Consider the following 24,117-nt stretch of genomic DNA (forward strand, 5'->3'; position numbering starts at 1 on the left):
GGTCGATTCTAGTTCAAGTCTTTAAGGGTGCTCCCGGTGGCTCTTTATGTATTCCAATGAGGTTTGTGTCTCGTCAGTCGTGATTTCAGGTCTATCTATTTTGTCAAGTCTACTACTCTGTTCATGAAGATGATGTATTGATGTACACGTCGTTACTTTCTCCATTCTTCTATTTTCTTTCCACCTCAATAAAATACTCCTCACACATATTAGATAAATGAGAAGAAGAAGAAAAAAAAAAGAACGAAGGAAGTATGCACAAAATTATATTATGAAGAAATATTTATAAATTTTTCCCATTGTATATAATTAATATGAAAATATGTACAAATTTATTAACTATATATAACAAAATTTGAGTGAGTGACCGCTAAACATGGAATAAAAAATGGGTGAAGAACATGCACAAAATTTCATGTTACATCTATTGTTTCTACTATAGCAAACCTTATTCTCAAAATATGTTAAGGAACTTACAAAACATGTTTGAATATAACAATGTTCTTAAAGTATAGATAAATCTTGTGGACGTGTGGTGTAAATATATAATCAAAGAAATCGATCTTGAGATTATAAAAACCGATATTTATAAAAGAAAAACAGATAAAAAAAAAAAAAGAGAAACGGCAAAGGAAGGAAGGCGGAAGAAGAAAAGATGTTTACAACAAAAGGAAAAGCAGTACAAAAGACAAGCTCAAATGGGGTGGTGGCAGTGGCCATAGACAAAGATAAAAACTGCCAATATGCTCTTAGATGGGCTATTGACAACCTTATTTCCGATGGTCGCCCTATCGTATTAATTCATGTCATTGTCGATCCTTCTTTTCGAGGTTCGTCTTCCTGGTTGCCCTTCTCTTTCGAGTAATAAATGACATTGCTTTAACTATTTTCTAGCAAATATGCAATAACTAGTCCCTTCTTATCTATAATTTGTTTAATTTTTATATTCTTTGGGATAGGTATTTTAATTTACATTATACGCTAGATGATATCATAATTTTTCTTAGTGCAAAAGGCTCAAAATCGATACCGGAAGCATTGGTTAAACGGTTACCTTTGAAATGTACACTGAGTTATATTTCGACAAAATTTTACATAGCTCTCGTTGAATGCGCAAAATCTAAACGTTTGACAAAATTTGGAGAACATACAGATATATTTCACCTCATACTCGTAGTATATTTCGACCAATATGAGACGTATCTACCGATATAAGAGTTTTTAGCTTAGAGTGCTGATATTTTCTAATGGAGTATGTTATTTACAGGCAATATATATGTTGTCCTTATAGACTTATTGTCTATATAATTGCAATAATTCTTATATAAAACCGTTTTTATAAGTGTATTATAAAACCAAGTTATATTTTACCTAAGTAACCAATAAAATTATTTCCCTAACCACCACTACTTTTCCATAATGATAATATTAACGTCTTTTAATACATGATTTTACAACGTTTTATTAGTAAAAAAAGTTTCACATGAGACTTGATACGAATTAAAATGCGGAAGCGATATTTGACAAGTTAGATCTATAACTTATCAATGGTGAACGAACTCAAGACCTATTGAGATCGAACAAGTTAATATTCAAAGACGCACTTGAATAAAACGGGATTTGTTTGCTAACAAGCAAGCTTGTGATTTTTCTTATCTTTTTCTGAATAATTCATTAGCAAACAAATGATGGCTATAAGTAGCCTATCAAAACAGCCGTTTTGGCCTTACATAATCCCCTAATGAATGGTAATAAACTTAGCTAATTAAGGACTCTAATAATAGCTAATAAAAGCCTTAATAAATTGCCATAAACTAGAACTAAATAGGATAATAAATCTCATCTTATTAACTTGAATAAAAACGAATAAAATGACTCGTAATTTGCAAGAGCCCATCGAACCCAAGGTTGTATCGACAACCGTATCATCATCGACAATCGTATTAAGACTTAGGTGTTGTTTGGCTTTACTTATGTAAACTAGCTTTTCGTTTTTAAAAGGGGTTTATTCATAAGCTACTTTTTGGAAAAAAATTGGTTGTTCGGGCATACTTTTGTAAAAACTATTTCTTATAAAATTTTGGTTGTTTGGCCATTATACAGTATATAAGGGGTAGAGGTTTCCTGGAGGCAAAAAAATAGGCGCAAATAATTAGGGGTTTTTGGCAAAGGGGGAAATAATTGGGGTTTTCGGTGCTTTTGTGTAAAGTAGAATGAGAAGTAGAAAATATCTACTTCTACTTTTTGGGGTCGATAACCAGTTTTTGACTTCAAGCTTGGTCAAACACCACCTTACTCATATAAATGACTTCTATTAAGGTGTTCGATGTGTTTACGGATAAAAAATCCACTAAAACAAGGGATATACGATCTTCTTAGACTCATACGTTCATGGAAATGAATGTTACTCCCTATGTCCTGTCATTTGTTAATCTATTCTGTTTTGGGGGTTATCAGTCAATTTTTTACTTTTTTTTAGAATGCTTTTAAGGAACAATTTGATTAGTCAACTTGTCATTAAATAGTTATTGGTCATCTCCTCTTTCCTTTGTTTTCGTGCCAAAACTAAAGGTAAACATATAACCAAGCCAAAGGGAGTACTTTACTGGGAATTAATATCTAGTTATCTATGATAGTGCTTTTTGTCGCGCAAACCTATCGAACAAATTAACCGTACAACCAAACTATGTAGTAGGAAAGTAGGGTATCGATCACAAGGATGGTGAGGTTAGGCTACAAGTCTCGATTTAGTTCTAGTTTAGTCGAAAACAAGATTGAATGTTAAAAATATTCTAAAAGTGACTAAGCTAATGAAATGAGAAATGAATAACTAGAATAGATATAAAACGATAAATTAAGGAAGTTAGGGGTGGTGGTGGTGGTGGTGGTGGTAGAGAGGGGGGGGGGGGTCGTCATGTAGTCAAGTCTCGGTCTAAGAAAAGGGAAACATATCATTAATTAACATTCTTTCAAACAACCAATTAATACATTAAGTAAGGTGATTATTGTCGATTAGGGTCTCAAATTACCGTTCTTCCAAACTACCAATTAAATACCCAATTAATACATTAACTCATTATCATGACATTAACTTAACAATCATAGTGAAGTAATTAAACTAATCAAACCTAGGATTTCTCGTCGGCTTAATTAAGTGCACTGATTATCATTAGCGTCACAAGACTAATAACCATAATAATCAAACTAACCACCATTTAAATAATTACCAAATTCAAGACTCTAACTTTTCAAGACAAACCCCCAAACCCTAACTATTAAACTACTCTAACATAACTAAATTAACAATAATTAATCTATCCACTAACATTAAACATGAAATCAACATAATTAAACTAACAAAGTTGAGAACTTTAATGAAATTAAACACTAGATCTATGAAAACAACAAATAATAAAAACAAGAAGATAAACAGAGATTGAGAAATTATACCAAACTTGAATTAAAATGGGCAAATGAAAATGTTGTAACGGAGGCGTACCGTTACCCAAATAGTTAATTGATAAGGCGATAAGAACAATAAATAACGAATGTAAATAAAGTTGACACAAAGATTTACGTGGTTCACCAGTAAAATAACTGGCTACGTCCACCCTGCGAGGAGATCAAATTTCACTATGTGGAGAAAATAGTACAACAGTAGACCGGTACACACGCGCTCAATATGAGCCAAAAGTATACCCTATTCTACCAACAAATATAGTAGTCTCAAAAGGAACAAAAGAGACTACCCCAATAAGACGAAGGACAAATAATCTTGAGGCCTACCAAGATCTGAACAAACTCCTCCGATCTTCAAAGACAGACGAACACCAATAATAGAGCCCGGAACAAACTGAGTTTTCTTCTTCAGAAGGAACCTCACAAAACGACCCTCTTTATTGTGCTCTCAAATATCTCTCTTAATTAACCTAGAATAAAACTTGGGTCTTTATATATTTATTCCACCCAAGATAAAATATCTAGACTAATAAGAAATAAACTATTAGGAAATTAAGCTAATTTCCTAATATAAAACAAGCACTAATTACCGTAAAAGCCAATGCAAAGTTACTACCCACAAAAAAGGAATCACGTAACAACCTATGCTTAAGATAATAGGAAACCAAGATTCCACCAACTTCCTAAACATATGTACGTAGCAGCAGGGCACGAACTCAACCTTGAGTGACTCGACTCGCACGTTTCACACTTACTCCTTAGTGTTTGCTTATTTTCTTCTTACACTCAGTTTATTCCGTCTTCGACACAAATTCAAGGCACAAATTCCTAACAAATCTTCACCTTGACTTGAATTACCCAAAAACGAACCAAACCCAAATCAGCTTCAATAGAGTCTATCCTCAAGTCACTACCTGTCCCGGTAGTCTCCACTTTGACTTGAACACAACTCCCAAAACAGACAAACGAACCAAGTGTGCAACAAATGTGACCAACATACGAAGTACCCAATGTAGTAAGCTGAAACTACCAATTGTACTAAGTACCCAACATATCTTCATACCAAGAGGAAGGCCAAATGTAGCAAACTCCGAAGAGGACAAAAGCTACCAAACGCCAACACAAATATATGAGATACCAAATGTCACTATGATGGAACGGTGTACCAAAGCAACACACACTAGACTCCAAACAAAATCTCCTCCAAAACTACATGGCTAAATGTACCGTCGTACCAAACTGTCCCAAAAGAAACACAAACGCCATGAACAAAACAAATGTCTCACTTGAGTATACTAGGTGTCATGACCACCACAAAAATGCCTACACCAAGGCAACAAAACTCAAGTCGAAACCAAAACAAAAACAATATTCCAAGCGAGCACAAATTACCTCCATCAAAGGTACAAATTGTTAGACAAGATAGTCCAACCCAAAAGCTCCAAAGAATAAACTTCCGTCGAAGTTCCAAATGACCCCTTATGAGGTCCCAAACGGCTCTCTTTCAAGAGCCACAAACAGCTCCACCTGGAGCCCCAAACCGCCCCACCTCTTGGGGCGCAGACCGCCTCATTGAGGCGCAGAGACAAAAGTAGATAGCTTGTCTTGAGAACCCTGTAGTTTGACTTGTACCGGAATAGACTCCACCTTACTGTCAACACTAACATTCTCACTAAAGCTATCCAAACCCGAATTATCCAGAATATCACCAAGTGACCCAAGTGATCCAAACTGGATGTGCTTCAAAGTATCATTCACATATCCAAGTTGCATATGCCCCAACTTAGACTCGAGAGAGACAGAAGAATGATTACCTGATGCTCCAACAGTCAGCACAGTGCCTTGAAGGACATAAATAGTTCCTTCCTTAACACCTCTCCAAGTAACAGAAGAACCCTTACCAACACACAAAGATCCACCATCACCTTGAAAACTGTAGCCCTGGTCAACTAACATCCCAAGTGATACAAGATTTCTCTTCAAATCTGGAACATGCCTAACACCTTCTAGGAAGACAACAACACCATCACATGTCCTAACCTGAACAGTACCAACTCCAAGCACCTCACAGATAGACCCGTCACCCATGGCAACATTAACCCCATGTGAAGCTTCATAAGAAGTAAACCATTCCCTGAAAGGACACATGTGATAAACGCATCCCGTATCCAAAATCCAACTATCCGAAGAACGTGGAACAACATCAACAACGAGAGCATAATCTTCCTCGAATCGTATTTAGTAACCTTTTGTGCAAAATGCGAAACACCGACTTCCTTCAACTTAGGACACCGATTTTTCCAATGACCACGGTTCTTTGCGATGCATGCGAGACATTCTTACGAGGACCCTTAGACTTGGATTTACCCTTACTAGAACCCTCCGAATTAACAATAAGCCCTACAGGACTACTGTCTACAACACCACCTGACGCTACTCGGCGCAAATCCCTAGTGTGAAGCGCTGACCTCACTTCCTCTAGAGTCAAAGAATCTTTACCAACAACAAAAGACTCCACAAAAGTCTCAAACGAATTTGGCAAAGAAACTAACAAAATCAAGGCAGCATCCTCATCATCTACCTTAACATCTAAATTACGTAAATCAAGTAAAATAGAGTTAAGTGTGGGTTAATATCCGTATACTACCCTTTAATTGTAGGACTATAACGCAAATTTCATATGTAATTTATAGTCATAAAACAAAATAACAAGGAAACGATAAAGATTAGAAATAACCTCGGGTCCTTTATAGTGCGGCGTAAAGAACAGAAATCAACAGAGATTTCCTCCTAATTGTTGCACCCAAGACTTGTCCGAGATATGCCCTTGTGCTAGATGATGTTCTCCGATTGCCTTGCAATATTGGGAGAACTGATGTGAGTTTTCTTGAGATGTGAGATCTCGGTTTCTACAGAGAAGAATGCTCTTCCGAAACCCTAATTATTTTTCACTAATGATGATTAGGTTAGAAGGGAGGAGAAGCTCTCCCTTTTGTTCTCCTAATCTCGGCCAAACCGAGTCCATGGGGAGGTAATGGGCTTTTCCATTTCCTCTTCATTTTAACTCGTAGTCCGTACCCAAATGACTAAATGTATATGACGCGGTTTTTATAAATCGTCATCGGTTATCGGCTATTAAAACATCAACTAATAACTCGGGTTAGTTGAAGTATTAATACATGTCCGACAAAGACGATATTGTATAATTATATTCAATATACATTAATTAAATATAAATCGTTTATATTTAATTTTACGAATTAATCAAGTTAATTCGCTTAGCCCATGATATTTAATCCGTATTAAATATAATATCTCAACATCACATATTTGACTAATTACTAGTCAAATGACTTTATTAATCGGTTAGTCAAAATTGGCATCTACATGACTGTATTTTCATACTGTCACGTCTCTCAAACGTATCCTATAGGTGTGACTTTTAGGGACCAGTTGATCACCGCCATCTGTATGACAATAACGTCAAACTTATCTAGCAAGCCAACCGTTATTGATAAGCGTGGATCAACTGATAATAATACCAAAGTATGCCCTTTGATCCTTTTAGAGGTTTGTAAGTCCTTGCACTAATCGTTAAGGACACCAACCCCAACAAGCTCCCACTTGTCCGTACAAGTGCATGTGCAATGACGTTATCCGCACTAACTGGAGGACACAAGCTCCAACAAACTCCCACTTGTCCGTACAAGTGTATGTGCGATAACCGATCCTCATATTCATTTAAAATTTCTCCCACTCAATGTAAAACAATTTGCAGATCCGGATCCACAAAGGTCGTATTTTACAATCGATATGTATCAAGAGTGGTTTCCCCGACTAGAGAGTAACTTAACTGATAAAACGAATCCGTATCCGAGCATGGCCATGCATTTCGATTCTGACTCCTCGAGTGGCCCCGAGAAATATCGAGTACTGATAAAGGCTGAATATTTCCTTCAACTCGACTCCTTCCGATCTAAGCACAACATGAAATGACCAAGAAAAAATCTACTTGGCCCCCTTTACGGATGACCGTGAGAAAGAAACCAAAGTCACCCAAAATGCCTTAGTCTCAAGAGACAGTCGATAGTCAAAAGAATCGACTTTTAGGATCACCATGGAGGTCCTATCCACGACCGGGCATCGAATGTTATAAAACATTTAGGACTCCACGTCGATGTCACAATAGTGTCCTACGAAATATCCGTATAAATCGCCTCTGTGATTGGTCAGTCAACCGGTTGACTTATGGCTAGTTGAACCCACCATCAACCAACGTCACAAAATAATTGCCAGAGTTATCAGCTCATGTGGGCAATTAAGGACTAAAAAGATATGATGTTTGTTCAGTTCACTTTGTGGTGTTTGAATTGTCGTACAATTCCACATGAAAAAACAAAATATATATATAAAATATCAAAACGATGATGTAAACAGAGTACAAGAGAGGATGAATCGATCCATAAAAGAGTACTACAACTTAGGAACACGTTTAATTCCCATGGAATTAACATGCCCTTCATGCTTATCTTGTCGTAATGCTTTAGTGAGAGGATCTGCTATGTTATCATCTGTAGCAATCTTTTCTATCACTACTGTCTTTTGCTCCACGTAATCCCGGATTAGATGAGCTTTCCGTTGTACATGTCTAGACTTGTTGCTAGACTTTGGCTCCTTAGCTTGGAAGATGGCACCACTATTGTCGCAATAGATGGTGATCGGGTCATTCGAACTAGGCACTACAGATAGCCCATGTAAGAATTGACGCATCCATATCGCTTCCTTTGTAGCTTCGGACGCGGCATAGTACTCGGACTCGGTCGTAGAATCATTGTAACAGTTTGTTTCGAACTCTTCCAGCTGAATGCAGCGCCATTAGGAGTAAAAACGAATCCAGAATGAGATTTCGAGTCATCTCGATCCGTTTGGAAGCTAGCATCTGCGTAACCGGTTGCGCATAGCTTTTGTTCGCCTCCATAAGTCAATGCCCAATCTTTAGTCCTCCGTAGGTACTTAAGAATGTTCTTGACAGCCAGCCAATGTGGTTCACCTGGATGCTGTTGGAATCGACTTGTCATACTCAATGCATATGCCACGTCCGGACGTGTGCATATCATGGCATACATGATTGATCCTATTGCCGAAGCATAAGGAATCCGTGTCATGCGCTCTTTCTCTTCCGGTGTCTCTGGTGCCTGAGACTTGCTCAAATGCACCCCTGGAGCCATAGGAAGGAACCCCTTCTTGGAGTTAGTCATGCTGAATCTCTCCAGGACTTTGTCTATGTAAGACTCCTGACTGAGAGATAGCATCCTTCGTGATCTATCTCGATAGATACGGATGCCCAGAATTCTTTGTGCCTCTCCCAGATCTTTCATCTGGAAATGGTTTTTCAACCATACTTTCACCGAAGTTAAGAGAGGTATGTCATTCCCAATCAGGAGTATGTCGTCAACATACAATATTAGGAAGACAATCTTGCTCCCACTCGACTTGATATATAAACATGGTTCCTCGACCGATCGAGTAAATCCATTTTCTTTTATCACTTGGTCGAAGCGATGATTCCAACTCCGAGATGCTTGCTTAAGTCCATAAATGGAACGCTTAAGTTTGCATACTTTCTTAGGATGTTGTGGATCGATGAAACCTTCGGGTTGTACCATGTACAACTCTTCCTCCAAAAAGCCGTTTAAGAAGGCGGTTTTCACATCCATCTGCCAAATTTCATAGTCATGAAAAGCGGCGATCGCTAAGATAATCCGAATGGAACGCAGCATGACTACGGGTGCAAAAATCTCATCGTAGTGCAAACCTGGCACTTGGGTGAAACCTTTAGCAACTAGTCGTGCTTTGTAGATATCTTGTTGACCTTCCACAGAATGCTTTATCTTGTAAAGCCATTTGCATTGAAGGGGACGAACCTTAGCAGGTAAGTCAACAAGATCCCACACGTTGTTCTCATACATGGAGTCCATTTCGGATTGCATGGCCTCAAGCCATAGCTTCGAGTCAGAACTAGTCATGGCACCTTTATAGGTTGCGGGTTCACTACTCGTTAAGAGTAGAACGTCGTCTATATCATGTTCCTCGACCATACCAATGTATCTGTCTGGAGGAATAGAGACTCTTCCCGACCTCCTAGGTTCCTCAGGAATATTCACCGCAGCCGGGATTGAAGGAATAGGTTCCTCCAATGGTTGCTCGGTGTTTGGTTCTGGAATCTCCGACAGGTCGAAGGTTCTATCACTCTTTGCATTCTCGAGAAATTCCTTTTCTAAGAATGTCGCACTAGCCGCAACAAAAACGCGTTGTTCGGTTGGCGAATAGAAGTAATGACCAAGCGTTCCTTTAGGATAACCTATAAAGTATGTCTTGACCGAACGCGGGCCGAGCTTATCCTCGTGTCTCCACTTGACATAAGCCTCGCAGCCCCAAACCCGTATAAAGGACAAGTTAGGGACCGTTCCCTTCCATAGTTCATATGGAGTCTTGTCAATGACTTTAGACGGACTTCGGTTAAGTATTAGAGCGGTGACAAAGAGCATAACCCCATAATGAATCGGGTAAAACCGTGTGACTCATCATGGATCGAACCATATCAAGTAGTGTTCGATTTCTCCGTTCGGACACACCATTCAATTGAGGTGTTCCGGTGGAGTTAATCGTAGGGCAATCCACGTCTTTGAGGTGTTGATCAAACTCGTGAGAAAGATACTCGCCACCACGATCCGAACGCAGTGTTTTAATCTTCCTACCTAATAGGTTCTGTACCCTATTCTGGTATTCTTTGAATTTCTCAAAGGATTCACTTTTGTGCTTCATTAAGTAGACATAGCCATATCTACTTAAATCGTCCGTGAAAGTGATGAAATACCTATAGCCTTCTCGTGCGGTGATTGACATAGGTCCACATACATCCGTGTGTATGAGCCCCGATAGGTCAGCGCGCATTCCAACACCTTTGAAGGAAATCCGAGTCATCTTGCCGATGAGACATGATTCACACGTGCCAAATGATTGAAAATCAAAGGCCGAGATCGCTCCATGTTTAATGAGCTGTTTTACGCGTTTCTCATTTATGTGTCCCATACGGCAGTGTCATAGATACGTTTGATCTTTGTCACCAACCTTTAACTTTTTATTCATTACGTGTAATATTTCATTGGTCTGATCTAAAACATAAATTCCGTTCATGGAGACTGCCTTGCCGTAAATCATATTGTGTAATGAGAAAATGCAAGAATTATTTTCTATTACAAATGAAAAACCAAGTTTATCAAGTGCAGAAACTGAAATAATGTTTTTCGAAAGACTAGGAACATAATAACAGTCATATAATGACAACTCAAATCCGCTAGGAAGCTGGATCACATATGTCCCCTTGGAGATGGCAGCTACTCTTGCTCCATTCCCAACACGCAGGTCCACCTCACCCTTTACGAGGGGTTCGATGTTTCGGAGCCCCTGCACATGATTACACAGATGAGAACCACAACCAGTATCAAGTACCCAAGTTCCGTAACTTGCGTGGTTAATCTCAATCATATGAATAAAAGTAGAAGAAGAGGAAGACATACCAACAGGTTTAACACGACCTGCCTTTAAGTCCTCATGATAAACAGGACATGTGCGTCTCCAATGCCCAGTCTTGTGGCAATGATGGCATTCCATGTTTTCATTCTTGCTCTTTGTCACGCCTGATGAGGTGCTCGACTCACCAGGCCCACTCTTACCTGAACCCGACTTCTTGAACTTCGCCTTACCTACTGCTAGGTTTGCCTGAGCTTTGCCCTTACCCTTTCCTTTATTTGACACAACGAGAACATCCTGTTTCATGCTCTCACTGAACTTCATGTCCTTCTCGGTATGTACGAGGAGGGAGTGTAGTTCATGCGGAGTTTTCTTCAAATCATTCATATAGTAATTCGCTCTAAATTGCGAATAACCATCGTGGAGTGAGTGAAGAATGCGGTCGATAACAATGTTCTCGCTGATGTTACAGTTAAAGGTCTCCAGTTTCTCGACATTCTCAATCATGCTGAGAATGTGTGGGCTAACCAGGTTGGCCCTTTCGAGTCTCGCATCAAAGAAGCGAGTGGTATGCTCATAGGTCACGATTCTCGGTGCTTTCGAGAATTCCTTAGTGAGCGTGGTGAAAATCTTGTTTGCACCATGGGCTATGAAGCGCTTTCGCAAATTGGGTTCCATTGCAAAAATGAGTACGTTTTTAATCGCACCCGCTTCCATACAGAAATCATTAAACTTGGTGATTTCAAAGCACTCTAGCCGTGGGACTGGGTTTGCTTAGGGATGGGCTCTAATAGATATTTGAGCTTCCCGTCGTCAGCAGCAGACATTCCGTAATGCCGCTTCCCGGTCCGCGAAGTTGGATCCATCATTCTTGATCGAGTAGACCGATTCATCCGATTCATGAAGATCCGAAGCCAGGACTCACGGTCCAATGTGGCACTTGGCATTGGGTTTTGTGAGAACCAGCCATTTGTTGTTTAGCGATTTAAAATCGTGATCTACACCGAAAAAGAAAGAAAAACAAAACGAAATAAGCAACTCATCGAGGTGATTTAGTAAGTATTTTAAAATTCATTTTAACATGTAGACTCTCGCACTTGCATAATTGATCTCCCTCAAGAATGATACAAGTGATCCCAAGACTCAATTTCCGTAAATTGATAAGCCAACTGTTTAGCTAATTCTTCCGTAAGAACTCTCGGTCGATAGATTTCTGTAAATCCTATCTATAGTCCACCATGATCACAGGATCGTACGAGTGACCATAGTGTTGAGATAAAATAGGTCAATCGGTTCCAACTTACCCGACGTAGAAGGGGTCATATTATGCCTACCGACGAAGAAGGGACTCATTGGAGTTTGACCTATAAAGACCGTTCTCAATTTTAGTTTATACGAGGAAGATCCCATCAACAAAATTATAATTCATTTTAAGTGAACGAATAACTAGCGTCTGTCGTGAATGAATTTATTTGGATGATGGCTTTAAAACGTGTGACATGAGAATGTCAATGAAAACGAACTCGTGACCTCTATATGTGTCAGTTTTCATGCAATTATTAGGTGGTTTGGTTTTTAGGCGGAAAATGATGCATACTATCGTTACGAAAAATAAATAAAAGAATGCAATACGTAAATAAATTCCTAGTGTGGCCTATCCTAATAAAAAGAACAAAATACAACTTTGGAATCCACCGTTGGACCCAAGAAGCTTGTCTTGTTGTTCCATCTTGATCCATGTAGCGGGAGTGAGCATCTGGTCTCCGTCTTTGGTCTTCTCAAAAATTACAATTAAAATTACAAAATATAAACCTAATTACATTCTAATAAAAACTGTAATTACAAGTGAAAAATCCAAAACGGAGATACGAGATCTCAAAATACAACCAAGACCGTGTTCCATCATTACGGTAACACGTTCTACTAAGGCCACACTAAGTTACAACTGATTGCAAAATAAATAAATACGTAATAAAAGGCATTCAAGGCATTCATAATTAACGAAAATAGATGCATCAACTAAAAACAAATTCATTCGTGACATAATTCCGTAATTATGTTAAATTTATCCAAACCACCTTTTAATGATTAAAATTCATGTGATAAAACCGCTTCTATCATTTAATTTTAATCAAATACAGTCCGTTACTTTAAATATGCTTTAAAATAACTTAATGGTACGTGGTGAACCGTTTCACAATCATAGCGAGTGTACAATATCCGTATAATGTACATATTAAGGCCAAACGAAAATTTAAAGCAAAAGGAATAAATTTTCAAAGCTGTCAAAACAGAAATCCCTCGATCCAGGGACACAGGTGCTCGATCGAGGAACGAAAGGGCTCGATCGACTGAACTGCAAGTCGATCGAGAGGATTGCCAAACAGAAGGTGCTCGATCGACTAAACTGGTGGTCGATCGAGTACTTTTATCAGCAAAGCTGCTCGATCGAAAGTACGAGGACAACTCGATCAAGCAAAGAGGGTTTTAAAGGGTCGATCGAGTACAACAGGACTCGATCGAACAAAAACAAGACAGAAATAGCACTCGATCGAGTAGAAATACGCTCGATCGAATGCAAACATGGCTGAAACTTCAAAACCCTCGTGAAAACAGTTTGTCGAGACAAAATCAATTGCAATTTTGATCAAAACGCATCAAAACAAATTTAACAATTGACAAAAACTTGACATGTTGCTATAATCTCCGTATAAAATAACAACATGTAAAAACAATATGAAAATTGAAAACAAAAGCAGTAGTGTAAAACATGAAACGGCACGGTTTTCAAGACAAAACAACAACAAGAGCAACCGTGTAAACAGGACACGGTTCCCAATGCAACCAAAAACGCAGCAACAACAGAAAAAAAATAAATTTCTGCCGTGTAAAAATTGGCTGCCGAGACAAAATTTTTAAACAAAAAATCATCGATTCATTTCGTTTAATGAAAATTACATAGGAAAAATTACGTGGCCTCGCTCTGATACCACTTGTGGGTTAATATCCGTATACTACCCTTTAATTGTAGGACTATAACGCAAATTTCATATGTAATTTATAGTCATAAAACAAAATAACAAGGAAACGATAAAGATTAGAAATAACCTCGGGTCCTTTATAGTGCGGCGTAAGAACGTAAATCAACAGAGATTTCCTCCTAATTGTTGCACCCAAGACTTGTCCGAGATATGCCCTTGTGCTAGATGATGTTCTCCGATTGCCTTGCAATATTGGGAGAACTGATGTGAGTTTTCTTGAGATGTGAGATCTCGGTTTCTACAGAGAAGAATGCTCTTCGAAACCCTAATTATTTTTCACTAATGATGATTAGGTTAGAAGGGAGGAGAAGCTCTCCCTTTTGTTCTCCTAATCTCGGCCAAACCGAGTCCATGGGGAGGTAATGGGCTTTTCCATTTCCTCTTCATTTTAACTCGTAGTCCGTACCCAAATGACTAAATGTATATGACGCGGTTTTTATAAATCGTCATCGGTTATCGGCTATTAAAACATCAACTAATAACTCGGGTTAGTTGAAGTATTAATACATGTCCGACAAAGACGATATTGTATAATTATATTCAATATACATTAATTAAATATAAATCGTTTATATTTAATTTTACGAATTAACTGGTTAATTCGCCTTAGCCCATGATATTTAATCCGTATTAAATATAATATCTCAACATCACATATTTGACTAATTACTAGTCAAATGACTCGAACTAATGGTTAGTCAAAATTGGCATCTACATGACTGTATTTTCATACCATCACGTCTCTCAAACGTATCCTATAGGTGTGACTTTTAGGGACCAGTTGATCACCGCCATCCGTATGACAATAACGTCAAACTTATCTAGCAAGCCAACCGTTATTGATAAGCGTGGATCAACTGATAATAATACCAAAGTATGCCCTTTGATCCTTTTAGAGGTTTGTAAGTCCTTGCACTAACTGTTAAGGACACCAACCCCAACATTAAGACGGTCTAGATGGTCCTTGAGAGACGTACCTTCTTGCATACGAAGACCAAACAAACGCTGCTTAAGAAGCAACTTGTTGGTTAGAGTCTTTGTCATATACAAAGATTCCAACTTCAACCACAAACCTATAGCAGTTTCCTCATCGGCAACCTCAACCATAACATCATCGATAAACATAACGTAATTAAAGAATGAGCCTTCTCCTCCAAGACTACATCTCGATCTTTCTTTTTGCCGCATCGATTTAACTACCGCCGAATTTGCCTTTGAGATAACGGACCGACGCCTTTTTGTCTAAGCAAAGCTCTCATCTTTAATCGCCACGGCCCAAAACTATTTCTCGGTGAACTTTTCAACATTCAAAACATTCGAGACATCTTTTCACCGAAAATCAAGAAACCCAAATAACCCCTAAAACACAACTAACGCGGGAAGCGATCCCAAATCGAACCTTAGCTCTGGTGCCAATTGTTGTAACGGAGGCGCACGCTACCCAAATAGTTAATTGATAAGGCGATAAGAACAATAAATAACGAATGTAAATAAAGTTGACACAAAGATTTACGTGGTTCACCAAGAAATAACGGCTACGTCCACCCCGCGAGGAGATCAAATTTCACTATGTGGAGAAAATAGTACAACGATGAGACCGGTACACACGCGCTCAATATGAGCCAAAAGTATACCCTATTCTACCAACAAATATAGTAGTCTCAAAAGGAACAAAAGAGACTACCCCAATAAGACGAAGGACAAATAATCTTGAGGCCTACCAAGATCTGAACAAACTCCTTCGATCTTCAAAGACAGACGAACACCAATAATAGAGCCCGGAACAAACTGAGTTTTCTTCTTCAGAAGGAACCTCACAAAACGACCTTCTTTATTGTGCTCTCAAATATCTCTCTTAATTAACCTAGAATAAAACTTGGGTCTTTATATATTTATACAACCCACAAAAAAGCACTAATTACCGTAAAAGCCAATGCAAAGTTACTACCCACAAAAAAGGAATCACGTAACAACCTATGCTTAAGATAATAGGAAACCAAGATTCCACCAACTTCCTAAACATATGTACGTAGCAGCAGGGCACGAACTCAACCTTGAGCGACTCGACTCGCACGTTTCACACTTACTCCTTAGTGTTTGCTTATTTTCTTCTTACACTCAGTTTATTCCGTCTTCGACATAAATTCAAGGCACAAATTCCTAACAGAAAGTATCTTCAAAGTGAATTACAAAAGATTAGTACTTGGAATAATTTGATAACTAAATTAATACCCTAAATTAACTAGTGGAATATCATACTCCCACTAAATTCTACATTCTACCCGAAAATAATTGTAGAAGAACATAGAGAATAAGGGGGAGTAATACAAAGCCTTTTATACATAATTCATATCCCCTCTAAAAAAAAGGTATGGAAATAACAAAAATACCCTCACTTAAATGAAATGGGTTGAGCTTTCTTTCCTGTGAAGAGCGAGGGCAGTATCGTCATTTAAATGAATTTTTTTCTAAAATGGGGTTGAAAACCAAAGAAATAAACAAAATGGGGCAAGTTTCAAAGTAATTACCCAAAATGGGTCCACGTCAGCACCGAAGCTAGCTTCGGATTCAAGTCGCTCGCCTCTTAAGCGACTACATTTCGGGCAACAAGTTAATATTAGTCATTTTAAGGGTTGGAGATTGTGACCCAAGTCGCTATGCCAGCAGGCGACTAGAGATAAAGTCGCTCACCCATTGAGCGATTACAATATTTATGGAAAAAAAAAAGCCAAAATGTATGTTAGAAAGGTTCGAACCCTCGCTGCCGCCAATATATTAACTGTCTAACTCAAACCACTACAGCATACGTACTATATTGTTTATTTAAGCGCTTGATAATTTATGTCAAATTAAGCAGCAGCAGCTACGTTTTTGGAAACAATATTTAAAATTTAGTGCAAATCTTAAACATAACTGTTATCTTGGTGTAGTGGGAGGAGTTCAAGGATAATGTTGATGTGATCCGGGTTTGATTCTGTAAAAGTGCATTTTTGTTATGCAATTTTTTTTTTGAAAATACTAGCAGCTCTCCTGAAGTCGCTGGCTCACACAGCGATTTGACTTATAATCGCTAAAATCGGTGGCTCTTAAAAGCAACTTTATTTTCATGCATCTAGGATGTAGTCGCTTAGGGGGAGAGCGACTTCAATCCGAGGCTAGCTTCCTGCTGACGTGGACCCATTTTGGATAATTACTTTAAAACTAACCCTATTTTGATAATTTGTTTGGTTTTCAACCCCATTTTAGAAAAAAATTCCATTTAAATCCTTATTTCTTTTCTTCCTTATAAAAAAACGCTGCTCCATCAATTAAAACAGAGTATTAAAGCAAAATCAGATCGCTGATTCGCTGGTGGTCTGCGATGTGTTGGAGGCAATAAGACGGATTCGGTTCAGTGGGGGCCACTACTTTTCGAGGTCCGACGAGGTTGCAGCGGAGTTGGGTCTGCTCGCTTCGAGTTGGTGTTGCGGCTTCGGCCGTGATTCGAGAGCAGGTGGTGGTACACGGTTGTGTTGGTGGCTGATGCACGGTGGAGGTGGAGGTGATGAGAGCATGTGTGTTGGTCGATTGATTTGGCAGCGGAGACAATGGAGGGTGAAATTGGTGAATTGCGCAGCAGGGGTCAAGAGCCGAGTAGCCCGCTGCCGGGCAGGGGGCGGCACCGAGAACACCAGAGCAATGAGAGGGGCTTGCGTGATTTTGTAATGGGAGCCGGGTGGCCGGCAGAGAGCAGCAAGAGTTATGCGAGATGAGTTGGTGTGTGTTGTATGCCGGTTGGCCGGCGGCCAGTGCCTAGGCCGGCACCGAGCATAAACTGCTGGGCACGGTGGTCTTGTGTTGGTGATTGATGAATCGGTGCCCTGTTTTTGTGAGAAATCGAATAGCATAGGGGACTTAGGACTTGTGCAAGTCACTTGTTGTAGTCAAAGGCTGACTTTGATTGTTATTTCATTTGCCTCTGTCAATTACACAAACTCGTCTCGCTTATTCCTCCGTTTCACGATCCTTTATGTTTCTTTTCTTTTGAACTTGGTTTTCTATAGACATCTTCTATATACTAAGAGAATAAAATTTCTCAAAACTTTTTCCTCCAAAAGAAATCTACTTAAATAAGGAAATAAAATTATATTTTAGTAAATTATTATTTTTTTATTAAAATATGATCTTTTAATCTTTTAATCACTATAAAATCTTCTCTAAACTCTAAATTACATTTGTCTAATTAAAATAATAAAACAAAACTGATATAAATCTAAAAATTATAAATTACTAACAATAAATTAATCAAAATTATTTGGTAAAAAATATAAATATGAATCATTAGTTTTCTAAAAAAAATCATTAAAATTCACATTTCATGGCTTCAGTCAATTCTCTTAATAAGTCTTGTGACGGATACCGTTTCTTCTCACAAAATGTCCATTGAGAGGTGAGTGAGAAACACATGGGGGGTGCCCACCTTGTCCCCTCTCTCTTTTTGTGAGAGGTCACAAGCTTGTGACGGGATTAGCTCGTCACAAGCAAGACTAGTTGTTTTTCATATTACAATAAAACGGGTGAAATATGGAATTAATGACGCGTCAATAATTTAAAATCTATAAATAATACATTAAAATGTAAAAACTCTATATACCGCGTATTTATGTGCGAGATCTATACTAGTTAAGTAAACAAAAGGCAATATCTAATTCTCGGAAATATAACAATTATTTATAAATTATTTGTAATAAATATAATAAAATTAATAATATCTAATTAGTTAATAAAATGAGCTTTAGTTCAATAAAAGTACAGAAAATCGAGTTGACGAAAGGTATAAATGGTAGGTAAAATGGTACCAAAATACTACTTATCAATCTACCTTCTCTTTCACATTCGCTTAAAGTATTACTCGTATATATTTACCTTATCCACTTGTCTTCATACCCCACACGATAAATTTTATTTTAGGTGATTGTGAGAGGGTAAAGGAAAAAGATTGGAGAGAAGGTTGAAAAGAGAAAGTGGATAACAATTATTGCAGTTCTCATGCTGCACCTCATGTCCTTATATGACCATATTGCCGATAAAAAACAATCCACGATAAACAACGTCATATTACGCTATTACGATTAGAGCTGGCAAACATTGACACGACACAAAAACACGACACGAACCCGACACGAAATTAACGGGTTTGGGTTGAAGCCAAATGACCCATTTATGTAAGTGGGTCGACACGAATACGACACGATATTTAATAGGGTCGGGTTTGGGTTGAGCTCTCTAAACACGAACCCGACAAGAATGACCTGTTTACTAAATTAATCCTAACTTTTTTTATCATCTTTCACATAAATGTATTTATACTTTTTAGATATTGACATGACACGAAAACACGACACGAACCCGACACGAAATTAACGGGTTAGGGTTGAGGCTTCGTGACCCATTTATGTAAGTGGGTCAACACGAACACGACACGAGATTTAAATAGGTCGGGTTTGAGTTGAAGGGTTTGTGACCCGTTTACATGTGACACGAACACGAACCCAATACGACCCGATCTGTTTGCCAGGTATAATCACGATCCATGATAAATTAATCTGCGCATTTTTTACGGAAATAATTTTGTTCTTTATTTTCCGGCAGTGAGTAATGATGTTACACTCACAAGAAGTCAAGGAACATCACCAAACTTCAAGCATGCTAACAAGCAAACAAAACAACTATTCCTCTTATCACGCTACTTTTGCAATCGCAATGGTGTAAGTTTTTTTTAAAGATTTTGAGCTTACATATTTAGAAGATACAACAAATAAATTTAAGAAGATCAAAAATATTAGGTTAGAGGCTTAGAGCATGCAAATGAAAAGATACACAAAACTAGATAGCCCGCCATTGTTAATTTAAAGGGTTATTTGACAGGAATAATCCAAACTATTAGTCGTCTTCTCATAATAATCCGAACTTCATTTTAACTCAAAATACACCGTACTATTGCCTATGTTCTCTTGTATTGAACTCGGTAACCGGCTACCTATTAACCGAGTCACCTTCCCTTATTTTCACCTTAAACCCACCCAACCCTTATTCCTCAGTCCTCCCTCCTCACCATATCGCCAACAGCACAACTTTTACAATTCACTCACTATCATCTACCCCCAACTTACTGACCAAAGACGATGCCTACATCACAGCCACCACCAACACAACCATATACATCAACCTCCAATACCACAGCCATCTGTCGAGGTAAATGCCACAGATTCAACATTTGAACCACGACAAGGGCAACAGAGCTAATATTGATTGACGACATCAATAATGGCAACAAAAATGAATTAATTTCAGCTATTGTACATTACAATTAATTTCAACGACTTCCATCCTTAGCTTCTCCTGTTCTTTCATGAGATCCCCATCATCGATTTCAATTTCAATACCCATTTCTGCATTTTTTTTTCTTCTTAGCATCCTTTCTTTTTCTTCTTCATCTTCAAATCCGTTTCTGCAATATTTTCGTCAATCTCACTTACTTTTCTGGGTTTTTTTTCCTTTGTGTATATCACATTGTTTCTCAACAATCAACATCATAAAGATGGCACAATAACTGAGTACCTTGGATTTTAATCAATCAAATTGCCATATAGTAATAATCTCGCTCGGACCCGAATAAGGTAGGCTAGTCCCTATCGATCCCAATATCACCACCACAACCGTCTACATCCACTCCTTAAGCGGTCGGATGAATTCTGCGTCAAAGCAATCTTGCAATTAAGGGTTTTGTGAAAGAGAGGAAGAGAAATAAGAGCGGGAGGATTAGTGACGGCCGTGGTGGTGAACGTTGGTGGAGTAATAGTGTTGGCTTGGTTGAAGGTACTGGAGTAGTGGTGGGCTGGTGGTTGGTGATGAGGTTTAGTGTTGATGGAGGAGATAGAAGGAGGTTTATTGTTAATACTTAATAGAGGAGGATGAAGGAGGTTAACAAGAAAGAAAGGATTGACCTGATGGATTACCGGTTCTTGCAGGTGAATAATTACCTAAGTGCAATATGAGCTAATGAGGGCAATAGCATGGTTTATTTTGAGTTAAACTAATGTTCGGATTATTACGAGAAGATGAGCTATAGTTTGGATTATTCCTGTTAAATAACCCTAATTTAAATACCCATATTTCAATAACAAGTAAGTCTATCAAATACGTGTTTTCAAATAAAATGTTTGTAAATTTTTTGCTTTACAATCATTATTAAAACTCAATAAAAACATTACTTCACAAAAATGCTCGCGAAAAGTTCAACCTGAAAATGATCTCTATAAAAGGTATTTATGGAGAAAATTAGTTGTTTATATATTAAGAAAGTACTCCCTCCGATCCACACTAAAGATAACACTTACCTAAAGTAGACGATCCACACCAAAGATAATACATCTTATTTGGCCCAGAACATTACAAAGTTGTCCTTATACTCATTTCATATTTACACAAAATGTCATTACATACACCACAAACCATCCCACAATTAAACCCACAATTACATGGCTCGCCTATTTTTTCCCTCTTTACCATTACTTTTTCCACGTTTTCTTAAATACTTCATTTTTCCCTATGTTACCTTTGGTGTGGATCGGAGGAACTATATTCTCAGAATAAAAAATATCTTATTGTTGGGACTGCCGCCTCCATCACTCCGTCACATTAATATGATATTGTCTGCTTTGGGTCAAACTCGCATGAATTTGTTTTTGGGCTCCTTGCCAAAAGGCCACATACTAAAGGAATGACGAGTTTCTTATAAACAAGGCAATACTTCTCTTCTTCTCTAATGTAGGACTTGGGTTGGCCACCACAACAATCCACTCGTCAAATCAAGGACCACAACACGTCCTCTGTAATACCCCAGCCCAGACTCAGGGTCCGGAACAGTCACTCACGGTAGTTCGCCAGGCTGTGTACATGGTCCACAGATAGGGATGGCAATGGGTCGGGTTGGATCGGGTTTTGCTAGATCCAAATTCGATCCACTTACTTATTGGATCACAGATCCATATCCATACCCGATCCATATCCAAAATTTTAAAATCCATACCCGATCCATTATACTTTTTTCAAACCCATACCCGCTCCAAATCCATACCCGATCCACTACATAATCCAAAACCCAATACGAAACTTGATTTGACTACATAAAAATTTAATTTTATATAAGAAAATTTAAATTTCAAGGTTAGTAAAGCCTAAATTTTCAATAATATCCACTTGGATCGGGTTCGGGTATGAATGGATCGGGTTTGGATTTGGTTCGGGTTTTCCAATAGTGGATATGGATTTGGGTTTTTAAATAGTGGATCGGGAATGAGTTTTTAAAGAGTGGGTTTGGATCGAATTTTTTCCTTCGGTTCGATTCGGGTTCGGTTCGGTTTGGGTCATAATTGCCATCCCTATCCACAGATCAACACGGCCTCTTGTCCAGCACATTTTGTCCTCACTCATGCGCATTCCAAGCACTTTCCTAAGAGGTCACCCATCCTAAGACTAGTTCGAGTCAAGCAGGTTTAACTGTGGAGGTATTTGCATGGATAACCAAAAAAGAAAGTGAACTTTGTTGATATGAGTAGTACTTTCAATCCCTTCAAGCACTAGTCAGATTTTAAGAATATCAATAGACCTTTTCAAGGGGATACCCTACTAGAATAACGTCTTCGATTCAGTGGGGTATTCCACATCCCCACTTGAAGAACGCAACGTCCTCATTGCGCCTGACAACATCTGACCGCAGGCAAGCCAAGAATCCTCCCCGTTATGTGGGTGACTCGGGTACTCATAACCACAGGCTCACGACACAGCAGCAGGGTTGCTCTGATACCACTTGTAACATCCCGGCCCAAACCCAGAGTCGAGAGAGGTCACTCACGGTAGCTCGCAGGCTGTGTATATGACGCGTAGATCAACACGGGTCCTTTCCAGCACATTTTGTCCTCACTCATGCGCATCCCGAGAACTTTCCCAGAAGGTCATTCATCCTAAGACTACTCCCAATCAAGCACACATTTATCTATGGAGTTCTTTGCATGGATAACCAGAAAAGAGAGTGCACTTTGTTGATATGAGTAGTACTTTTAATCCGTTTAAGTACTAGTCATATTTCAAGCCTATCAATGAGCCTCTTCAAGGGGGTATCCCACCCGAATAACGTCTTGGTCAGTGGAGTATTACATCCTCCTCTCCAACTATATTATCTGTCCATCTAGGACCGCCGTTATCACCCAACGGCACACGCCGCCTGATCAGCACATTATCAGGAAGACTTTTGACCCAAGGCACCCACAGGTCTCCAGTCGCGAGGTCACACCGAGGGCACTCATCCACACTGGCAAATGCAATTCACTACCTTGGACTCCACCACACACTGAACTCAGCCGAACCATCACCTCTTATAGCACTTGTTGGGACTTCTGCCTCCACCACTCCGTCACATTAGTATGATATTGTCCGCTTTGCGCCAAGCTCGCACGGATTTGTTCTTGGACTCCTTCCCACAAATACTCATACTAAAGGAATGGTGTTTCTCTTATAAACAACGAAATACTTGTCTTCTTCTCCAATGTGGGACTTGAGTTGGCCACCCCTACACTTATTAAAAGAAATAATTATCAATTAAAATTGACCAAAATATTTGACAATAAATCGGGAATATATGAGTAATACACGGCTAAGAGTAGCCAAATATTTTCAAGATTTTTGTTATTTTTTTTGGAAATACGACACTATATAATATAACATTATTTTGAAGGAAATAATGTCATATTATATCCGAAAATATTCTTCATATATTTGTTATAATATCTTTTCATATGTGAATAATTAATAAAGAATATAAAATATAGATCTTTATGAAAAGATTTTATCCCAAATAATTAATTAATTAATCACTAAAAAATTATATAGTACTATAAGTAAGAAGTGAGACATAAAATCTCTCATGTAATATTTATTCCATGTCTATAAAATATATATTCTTTAGAATAAGGAGAATCAAATATATTCCCTAACAATATGGAAATTAAAAATTACATCGCAGTACGCTTTTTACTCATTACAA

The 24,117-nt window shown here is 38.4% G+C and overlaps 1 protein-coding gene across 1 annotated transcript in view; it reads left to right on the top strand.

Annotated features, from left to right (window-relative positions):
• Positions 1–435: 435 nt before the first annotated feature.
• LOC141592630 (uncharacterized) overlaps positions 436–24,117 on the top strand; it is a 62,789-nt gene continuing 39,107 nt past the window's right edge. The window contains exon 1 of the mRNA XM_074413370.1: positions 436–830. Coding sequence (XP_074269471.1) covers positions 656–830 — 175 coding nt within the window. The 5' untranslated portion in view covers positions 436–655. The remainder of the gene's footprint in view (positions 831–24,117) is intronic.

This window comes from Silene latifolia, chromosome 7 (genome assembly GCF_048544455.1).
Source record: "Silene latifolia isolate original U9 population chromosome 7, ASM4854445v1, whole genome shotgun sequence".
Lineage (NCBI taxonomy): Eukaryota > Viridiplantae > Streptophyta > Magnoliopsida > Caryophyllales > Caryophyllaceae > Silene > Silene latifolia.